The sequence below is a fragment of the Dromiciops gliroides genome, chromosome 3 (assembly GCF_019393635.1).
Source record: "Dromiciops gliroides isolate mDroGli1 chromosome 3, mDroGli1.pri, whole genome shotgun sequence".
NCBI classification, from domain to species: domain Eukaryota; kingdom Metazoa; phylum Chordata; class Mammalia; order Microbiotheria; family Microbiotheriidae; genus Dromiciops; species Dromiciops gliroides.
Window position 1 is genome coordinate 162,704,375 of NC_057863.1, and position 10,796 is coordinate 162,715,170.

Sequence of the window (10,796 nt, forward strand, 5' to 3'; positions counted from 1 at the left end):
ATGAAAGTTAATATTGTTACAGTCAAATTGATTCAGTATCTAAAATTATAAAACATCCCATTTGAAAAAGGTCTGTGTAAAGATACAATCCCATCCACCTGCCCAATAATCAAATCCTTTTTATAATACTCCCTTGAGGTTATATATCATGTTAGAACATCTCAAATAAACAGTACTTGCCATGGAGTCCATTCAGTTTGGGGGCACCTGAAGTTTTTAGATCATTATACTTTATGTTGAGCCAAAACTTTTCCTTGGTTTTGTAAAGGACAATTCTCATCCTTCTACATGATGACCCTCCAAGTATTTGACGACTGTTGTAATGTTCTTTCTATTATAGCCAACGAATTCAATAATGCTCAAAATCACAAACCTAAAACTAATGGAAAAACTGAGGAAAGGTTCTACAAGAACTCTCTATTGCCTTCTTTCCACTAGAAGACATTTATTTCTGCAGAGGTTGGTCTAGGGTATTAAGGCTATCCCTCCTTTGAGACAATGCTTCATCTGCTGCAATGCATTCAGGGATGTCTGCCTCAGCTTGATGTTCCCCAAAATCAGGATAAAAGAGTGCCCAGAGGGGTAGATGGCTGCAATGATCTCACCAAATATCACTGCTAGTTCACTCTGTGGAAAAAAGTAGCTGGATGTTGCTATGAGAAAAGCCACACAGTAGATGACAAAGAGGATAAGGAAAGAGATTATAGCTTTCATGGCTCTCAAATGGATTTCTGTGCTGGGATCTCTAGCATCCATGGCATTGAGCTTTATCTTCCTGGTATGTTTCCACAGGGATAAGATCAACAGGAAAAATGAGATCAGGGACACAGTTAGGGGAAAAAGAGCCCCCAGATTGAGGAGAGTTTGGGTGGCAAAGTATTCGGATTTAGTCACTTTGAAATTTGAAGTGTTATTTTTCTTGCATTTTCTGTTTATCTTGCCCCTGAAATCTTCATTAAATTTTTCTGTTATTGGAAGGCTAATCAACACAGATAAGAAGAAAGATGCCAGTAGAATTATGAGAATCACTTTGTTAATTCTCCACTTCAGCCAGAGGAAAAGAGGATGGGAGAAATTGGCTATCTTCAAACAGTAAAATATGGTAAGGCAAGTAGCAAACCAGACACTCAAATGGTTGGTAATTGTCCAGAAGCCATCTAAAATTCTCATGTTCTTACTCGTGGCATAACCATCTGGAAAAAACACCATCGCAAAGCCATCTAGTATTATTATACATAACAGACTAATTCTGGAGATGGCTAAGCTGGTGAGAATTAAATCAACCATGTAGATTTTCCTTCTCTTGACCCAGTCAATGAAATTCACGAGTACAATGAATCCATTCCCCAACATCCCCATTATGAACTCTCCAGTTATCACAATTGTAAAGAAGGTCTTCGTGATATCTGGCATGTTGGCAGAGAGAAAACACCAGTCTCTAATATCACAGTCTTTGGATTAATTTTCAACCGACCTGTTGAAGAGAGGCAACTATGTTTGTCATCAAGGCTTTTCTTTTTTTCTTTTTCCGTGTTGTTATTGTGTCCTCTTTCTCCAGAAAGAAAACATCCAAATAAGCTATGTGACGAGGCTAGAGATGTTTTCATAAAAATCCTTATTCATATGAAATACATTGATAGTATTTTCCAGTTTAGAAACTAATTGTGGTCTTTCATCCTTGCTGCAGTTTGTAATTTTCCATGCACGATGAAGACCATGGGGTTCAGCTTCTGTTTGCTTACATGCAAATAGGGACAGATTTCCTTTCATTATTTTGCACATTCCTTTTGATGTTACTTTCCATATAGATCAGATTCATCATCTGAGGTTTGAACCTTTTGACTCCAAACATAATCTATGGTTTTCACAATGAAAAGGTAGCTAAGTAGATCACAGGGTTTAGAGTCAGGAAGACCTGAGTTCAAATCCAGACTTAGATGTGTGACCCTGGGTAAGTAACTTAACCTCTGTCGGCCTCAATTTCTTCAACTGCAAAACTGGGATCATAACAACACATGCTTCACAGGATTGCTTACAGATCAAATGAATTCCTATTTGTAAAGTATTTAGCACAGTACTTGACACATAGTAGACACTTGATAAAAGCTTATTCTCTCTCAAGCAAATTTCAAGATGGAATTTAGCAGCAGCAACATCACTGCTGTCCTACTCCTCATTTAAAAGAGACTAATAGGTAAGGACTAAAATTAAAGATTTTCTTAATTTATTTAAGTAATATATAAAGGAAATTAAATAAAGTCTAATATATAAGTAACAAGCTTAAAAGAAAAGAATGTACTGTGAAGTGTAGTAAGAGTCTAAAGCCTGCTAACCACACTGACTTGAAGGTCACTGAACTTTAGCCTGTAATGATTTATTGTTATAAATTAATTTTTATCCTTCTGAGCTCTAATAGTGGCCTGGAACTCTGGATAATCTATTTCTCATTAATAAACATCTATTTTTCATTAATTAGCTTAAGTGAACCTCTACTCTAATCTATTATAATAATTTAGCGAACTAGAGAAACCTACTTTCCCAACAATAATTAGAGCTTTTCTCAAACTCTCTATAAATTCTTTTTATAAACTTTACTTCATAAAATAGTTCCAACAAAGAGGATGTTTCTCTTTACCTATTTCAAAGGCTTTTGTACAGATTCTTCATAGATCTTCATGGTTTCCACAGGGGGAAAGGGTACTTTATGTTAAAGCCATTTTCTCATTGGTTTCACAGACATTTTTCATATGATTTTTAAACTACCAAAGCAAAGCTGTTTTTCTCCCAATATTTTATCTCAGGTCTTAAATCTTCAGTAACAATAGCTGTACCTTTATCTGTTCCTTTAAAAGGCAAAACAAAACAGTAACAGTCTCCATAATCTCTGCAATATTGACATTCAAAACAAGAGTTCTACAGAGAAGACAAACTGGTAGATAAAGAGTTGGACCTGACATTCAGTTGGACCTTCAATTTAAATCCTGCCTTATTAAATGTATTTTTTGACTCACAAGTCAGAACCTCTCTGAATCTCAGTTCCCTTATTTGTAAGGGCTAATATGAGTATCAAATGAAATAATATATGTAAAATTATTTCAAAGGCTTAAAGAACTGTTCCTGAAAATTCTCTATAAATGATCTACCTAATGAACAGGAATCTAGTATCTCAAAACTATTGAAGTGTTCAAAAAACTTTTCAGTTTTTCTAGAAATATTTAGAAATATATTTCTGGTTTCAAAACCCTCTTCAGACTTTAGAAAATGGATTGAATGGAAACCAAACTTTTAACAAACATTATATTTTGTCTCTTTAACATCCCAACCATATCCATATAGAAAGAGTTGATATATTGATTTTTTGAAGAAAACCTTTTCAAATCTTAAGGGGAGTGATCTAGGAAGGAATTGAGCAGTAATTATTGTTCTAGAATGTTAACCTCAAATTGTATTTGAACATAAAAGTTCAAATGCTTGAAGATACTATGTTCATTTGAACATTTCACGCTCTAAGGAAGAACATGAATTTAGAAAAATGTTTAATTAATAAATTTTTTTCTGGAAAACTTGTACCTAAGACACAGAGTACAGTACTGATATTTTTTCCACAAAAGTAACAATATACCATTTAAGCTATGCCTATGTTAACAGTTTAAATATTTCTTCATGTTTATATAATAATTACTTCATATGACTTTTTAAAAATTTCTATTTCCATGCTGTTCAAATTTTGGGTAAAATTGCGTTTAGAAAATCAGCATATGATAGCAAAGAAATAAGCATGCAGAATCATGTAGTAGATAAAAGCAGTGACACATGCAAATTCAAGCAAAAATAACTGAATTGCATATACCAACAATTGGTGTATGAAAGTTAATCATTGAATTTGATGCTACATGCAAATAAGCAAGAGGGTCACCAAAAGTACATAACTTCAAGTAGTATTGATTATTTACAGTGCAAATACAGCAGAGACATGAGGCATAATGCATTATTAACTCATAGAATTCATAAACACAATGCATTTGGAATCCCTGGAAGGCAGTGGGTTGATCATGAAAGAGGATGTTTTGAAGAGGTAAAATCCTAAAGTTTTTTTTTTTAACTAGATTGGAAAAAATACATTCTGGCAAAATATTTCAAATATTTAAGGAAGAAAAAATTCAGAATAATATAAAATGACAAAAAATCCTTCAGATCCAAAATTCAAAAACATTAAAAGATTCCCAGGATGAGGATCCCAACATATGACACTCATCCCAAGTAGAGACCCCGTGAATGCATGGTTCAAGTACTTCTTTCCTTAAACCCACAAAAAAAAACAAAAGAAAAAGGAAAACAAAACAAAAACAGTGCATGTCCCTGTGAATTATCCAGCAGGGGAGTTAATTATTAAGCAAACTAAATGAAATGTCTAAATTATCCACTAAGCGGTACTCTCTTTGAGAACTCAGGACCTTATTACTTACTTACATTCAGTGGTACATATGCAAAATAACCCTTTCCTAAGAAGTTACTAAAGCCTTGCTAAGAACCAAAGGGCAATGAGCCTACAAACACCTAGAGGGCTACCTACTTGCTACTAAACTCATGAGGTGGCAATGCTGATTAGTTGTTGCCCTTTCTTCTCAAATAGAACCAAAATGATATCACTGTGTTGGAATCAGGTACAGTATGTCCAGCTATGGCTGATCCGACCAATACAAGCTTCAAAGGCTCCACCACAGATAAGGCACAAATAGTCCACGTGAACTTGAGTGGAGATGTCTCTAAATTTGCACATCTCATGTCTCTTTTGAGCTACTGCAAATTCTTCTTTGCTCATAGCACACAGCACCTTCTTTAATGTGGGCATGCCATGCTGGGCAATCCTGTGCCAGTATCTTCCATGTCATGCAATTAATTCCAAAGTTCTTCAGAGAGATCTGGAAAGTGTCCTTAGCACTCCTTCTGACCTCCACATGAGTGCTTGCCCTTGTGTGAGTTCTCTGTACAATAGTCTTTTAGGCAAACATACATTTGTCATTTGAACAACATGGCCAGCCTACTGGAATTGTGCTCTCTGAAGCAGAGTTTGAATGCTAGAATTCTAGCAGTTTAGCTAGAAAAATGACCTCAGTGTCTGGTACTTTATCTTGCCAGATAATCTTCAAAATCTTCCTAAAACAATTCAAATGAAGTGATTCAGTTTCCTAGCAAGGCACTGGTAGATTATCCAGGTTTCACAGGAAGACAACAATGAGGTCAGCCAAACAGCTCTGTAGACCTTCAGTTTGGTGGGTTTTCTCCCACACTTTCTTTTGGAGCCTTCCAAACATTGAGCTAGTTCTGGAAATGTGTGCATCAACATCCCTGGGAAGTATACTGCCAAGGTAAGTGAACTTATCCACAGCATTCAAAATTTCTCCACTTGCTGTAACCAATGGTTCCACATATGGATGGTGTGGTGCTGGCTGGTGTAGAACCTCTGGTTTGTTTGTGTTTTGATCGTTAGACCAAAATTAGCACAAGCAGCAGAGAATTGACTCATGCTTTGTTGCATCTCAACCTCAGAGGCTGCATTGAGTGCACAATCATCTATGAATAAAAAAATCATGCACCAACTCTCCCTTCACTTTAGTCTTGGCTTGTAGCCTTTTCAAGTTAAATAATTTACCATCAGTAAGGCAGCTCACCTTGATTCTGTTTTCATCCCCATTGAAAGTATTTGACAACAGGGTTGAAAACATCATGCTAAAAAGCATGGGAGCAAACACACAGCCCTACCTCACTCCATTGGTGACTGGGAAAGCACAAGAGCACTGTTCATTATCTAGAGCCCAAGCATGTTGTCATGACACTGACATACGATACTGATGAACTTCTCCAGGCACACAATTTTTGCCCTGTTTTTCCACAGGCCCTCATGACTGACAGTATCAAAGGCTTTGGTCACATAGACAAACATTGTGTACAGACCTCTGTTCTCCTGGAGTTTTCAGGCAGCAAACACCACATATCAAGTGTTCCTCAGCCCTTTCAGAAACTACACTGTTTCTAATGTAGATGACCATTTTCCAGGTGAAGGATCACCCTATTAAATTAATGAGGACTCTGGCAAGAATCTTGACAGCAATGACTAAGAGAGAGACCACCCCCTGCCACACACACACACACACACACACACCTCGGTGACTGTCACAAAATAATCTATGTCCTTTACCTTTATAGAGATAGACAATGGAGGCATCCTTGAGCTCCAGGGGATAACCTCTTGCTATATAACTTGAAAGTTTTCAGTCAGCTTTTGTATGAGCAGTGGACCCCCTGCCTTGTAAATCTCAGCTGGAATAGAATCAGCACCAGCCTTTTTACACATGAGAGGAGCTGAATGTCATTCAAAATATCCTTTTCACTTGGAAGTTAGGTTAGCCTTCAAGCCTATCAGTCTCTTGATTGAGTTCAACCTGAAGTCTATGGTCCATGACTTCAGCATTTGTTGATGGCGGTCTGCTGAGAACACTGTGGAAGTATCCAGCCCATGTCTCCAGGATCATATCCTTATCATCAATCAATGTGGCTCCATCAGCACTGAGCAAGTAAGACATATCATAGGTCTTTGACCCATAAATAGCCTTCAGAGCATCATAAAAAGCATTTTGGGTTGTTACAATCAGTATAAAATTGAATTTCATCTGCCAATGCTAAAGCAACTTTAAATGGCAATGTTAAAGCAATTTTGATCACCCACCTCTGATTAGGGCCAAATTTAATCTAGTGGCTAGAATGGAATATTGTTCAAAATGATAAAATATGAAATCTGATACCCAGATCTAGCTGACTCCCCACCCCCATAGTATATCCTACTCTCTTATTTCATAGATTCCCTGAAGTCATAGACTAAAAATCTTCATATACTATGATAGAATTTATTGTATATAAAATGAAGCAAAAAAACCCCTAAACCAAGCAATTTCTTATGGAGACATTCAACTCTACCCTATCCCCAGGTTCTCCTCTTTTCCTTCTACTTCTTCAGGTGTGAATGAGAGGGACTCCAACTCCACATGCTCACAGCTCACAGAGAAGGAGGATAAGGAGGATCTTTCCCTCCCTATCTCAGTATCATGGACTAAAAAAGAAAATCAGCTTCACCTAATTCATCATCTGAATAGGATTTGAACAACTTCAGATTTGTTTTCTATTTGAGGAACCTTATCAGAATCTCTCCCTGCTGTACCATTTCCACTCACCCTCCACCCCCAGTTGCCTCATTCTTCCTGGTGCCTGCAGGGACATAGGAGTCATGGTATCTACTTGATTGCTTCTGGCTGACTCTGCAATTAAGCTAGCTGTTTCCCTCCCTCTCTTGAAGCCCAAACTGAAAAGTTGGATGAAGGAAGACAAGTAGCAAAAAGAACATGGTGTTGAGCAGCACACACCTGGAGTCCCTGCTACCCAGGAAACTGAAGGTGTTGGATTATTTTAATTCAGGAGTTCTGAGCGGCAGTAGGACTCAAGTTGACCAAGGGTTCTCAATCCAGCAACAATTTAATGAACTCTTTGGAGTGGGAGGGGGACCCCTAAGAAAGGTTTGGCAATAGGAAGCAAGTGAAAAGTTCCTTTTCTGATCAGAACTAGGACAAGGCTTGGGCAAGATAGAGTGACCCCACCTCAAAAACAAATTAAAAAGGGGCAGTCATCAAAACTATCTGGTACTGGCTAAAAAATAGAGTGGTAGATCAATGGAATAGGCTAGGCTCAGGAAATGCAGTAGTAAATGACACTAGTAATGTAGTGTTTGATAAACCCAAAGACTCCAGCTTCTGGGATAGGAACTCAGTATTTGACAAAAACTGCTGGGAAAACTGGAAGATAGTATGGCAGAAATTAGGCATAGACCAACATCTTACACCTTATACTAAAATAAGGTCAAGATGGATACATGATTTAGACATAAGAGGTGATACCATAGATAAATTAGGAGAGAAAGGAATAGTGTACCTATCAGATCTTTGGAAAGGAGAACAGTTTTTGACCAAACAAGAGACAGAGTATATTATAAAATGCAAAATGGATGATTTTGATTATATTAAATTAAAAAATTTTTGTACAAACAGAAGCAATGCATCCAAAATTGGAAGGGAGGCAGAAAACTGGGAAACAATTTTTGAGGCCAGTGCTTCTGATAAAGACCTCATCTCTAAAATATATAGGGAATTAAATCAAATTTATAAGAATCCAAGTCATTCCCCAATTGAGAAATGGTCAAAGGATATGAACAGGCAGTTTTCTGATGAAGAAACCAAAGCTATCTATTCCCATATGAAAAAATGCTCTAAATCTCTAATGATTAGAGAGATGCAAATTAAAACAACTCTGAGGTACCACATGACACCTATCAGATTGGCTAAAATGACAAAAAAAAGGAAGATAATAAATGTTGGAGACACTGTGGGAAAATTGGAACACTAATGCATTGTTGGTGGAGCTGTGAGCTGATCCAACCATTCTGGAGAGCAATTTGGAATTATGCCCAAAGGGCAATAAAGCTGTGCATACCCTTTGACCCAGCAATTCCACTATTAGGTCTTTTGCCCAAAGAAATCATGGAAGGGGGAAAGGGACCCACATGTACAAAAATATTTATAGCTGCTCTTTACGTGGTAGCAAGGAATTGGAAGTTGAGGGGGTGCCCATCAATTGGGGAATGGCTGGACAAGTTGTGGTATATGAATACAATGGAATACTATTGTGCTGTAAGAAATGATGAGCAGGAAGAGTTCAGAGAAACCTGGAGGGTCTTGCGTGAGCTGATGATGAGTGAGATGAGCAGAACCAGAAGAACATTGTACACAGTATCATCAACATTGAGTGTTGACCTACTGTGATGGACTATATTCTTCTCACCAATGCAATGGTACAGAAGAGTTCCAGGGAACTCATGTTAGAAGAGGATCTCCAAATCCAAGAAAAAAAAAAGAAAGAAAGAACTGTGGAGTATAGATGCTGATTGAACCATATTATTTCTTTTGTTTTGGGTGCTGCTGTTTTTTTTTTTCTATTTTGAGGTTTTGCATCACTGCTCTGATTTTTTCTCTTGTAACAGGATTAATGCAGAAATAGGATTAATGTTATTATGTGTATATATATATGTGTGTGTATATATCTATATCTATATGTATAGAGATATATAGATATAACCTACATCAGATTACCTGCTGTCTAGGGGAGGGGGGAGGGAGGGGAGGGAGGGAGAAAAATCTGAAATTGTAAAGCTTGTATAAACAAAAGTTGAGAACTATCTCTACGTGTAACGGAAAAAATAAAATACCTTATACATTAAAAAAAAAAAAAGGGCAGCTAGGTGGCACAGTGGATAGAGCACCAGCCCTGGATTCAGGAGTACCTGAGTTCAAATCCAGCCTCAGACACTTGACACTTACTAGCTGTGTGACCCTGGGCAAGTCACTTAACCCCAATTGCCTCACTAAAAAAAAACAAAAAAACAATTAAAAAACAAAAAACAAAAAAGCAGCTTAGTTTGCAGTGTCCAACTATCGCATGGCTTCCTACACTAGAGTGCACTTGAACAAGCATTCTTCACCACTACCCCCTTCCCCCCCTCCCCATCCTCTCTGTCCTAGAGACAGTTGGGCAGTTTTCCTCCTGGTACCACGCCTAACAACTTCAGTTCCACCTGTCTTCTTTTGTAGAAGACTTACCAAATCCACATAACTGCAGAGATGCAAAAGGTGGTATAGAGGAATAGAGCTACAAAAATGGTAATATGTCTGCTTAATCTTCTGTGGACAACAGATTCAGTAAACAATTCTCTCATGCCCCAAATATGATATCCAACAAGCCCTACGGTGGCAAAGGTAGATTGCTACTTAAAAACATTGTGGGTAAAGAAAAAAATCACTTTGGATACTATTATGACGCAAGTCATCAGGATTCCTTCCTCCCTCTTTTCCTTCCTTTTTCCTTTCTTCCTCTCCTTCCTCCCTCCCTTCCTTCCTTTCTCCCTCCTTCCTTCCCTTCCTTCCTTTCCTCCTTCCCTTCCTCTTTCCCTTTCTCCCTATTTCTCCCTCCCTTTCTTCCTCCCTTCTTTCCTTCTTCTTTCTTTCTTCCTTCCCTTGCTTCCTTTCCTCCTCTTTCTCTTCTTTACTTTCCTCCTCCCTCCCTCCCTCCCTCCATCTGTTTCTTGCTCCCTCCCTCTCTCCCTTCCTTCCACAAATATTTAAGGAGCACACACTATAGATAAAAAACTGTGTGAGGTGAAATATATATACTCCCTTATCACTCATTTACCTAAGGGCAGACATACATTACTACAAAGATCTTATTTTAATTCAAAGGTTTAAAAAGAAAAGGAAAAGCATATGAGTTCAAAATGTATGTTGAAACAACTTGATTAATTATTCACTAGGTTTTGTCTTTTTTCTCTATTCTTTGCGTTGAGTACTATGTTTAAAATGAATCACTGGGATTGAGGGGTGGACAGTTAAATGACATAGAGGAGAATTTCTTCCTTGAATAATTCATTTCTAGCCCCATGATCTGTGTAGCTTGGGCTCTGTCCATACTGAAGCTGCTTCTCTGTATAAAACTTGCCCTGGAAGGAAGGTAGTGTAGAATCAATGAACAACCTGCCTCTGTAAGCTATTTCTTTAGATACAGTCAGGAAACTTTCAAACAACTTCAATAATGCTCAAAATCACAAACCTAAAACTAATGGAAAAACTGAAGAAAGATTCTATAAGAACTCTCTATTGCCTTCTTTCCACTAGAAGACATTTATTTCTGCAGAGGTTGGT

General features: G+C 37.6%; 1 protein-coding gene across 1 annotated transcript; it reads right to left on the reverse strand.

Annotated features, from left to right (window-relative positions):
- Positions 1-465: 465 nt before the first annotated feature.
- LOC122745774 (taste receptor type 2 member 7-like) lies at positions 466-1,413 on the reverse strand. Its single transcript, XM_043991223.1, has one exon. It carries the CDS (start codon positions 1,411-1,413, stop codon positions 466-468), a length of 948 nt encoding a protein of 315 aa, XP_043847158.1.
- Between the last annotated feature and the right edge of the window lie 9,383 nt (positions 1,414-10,796).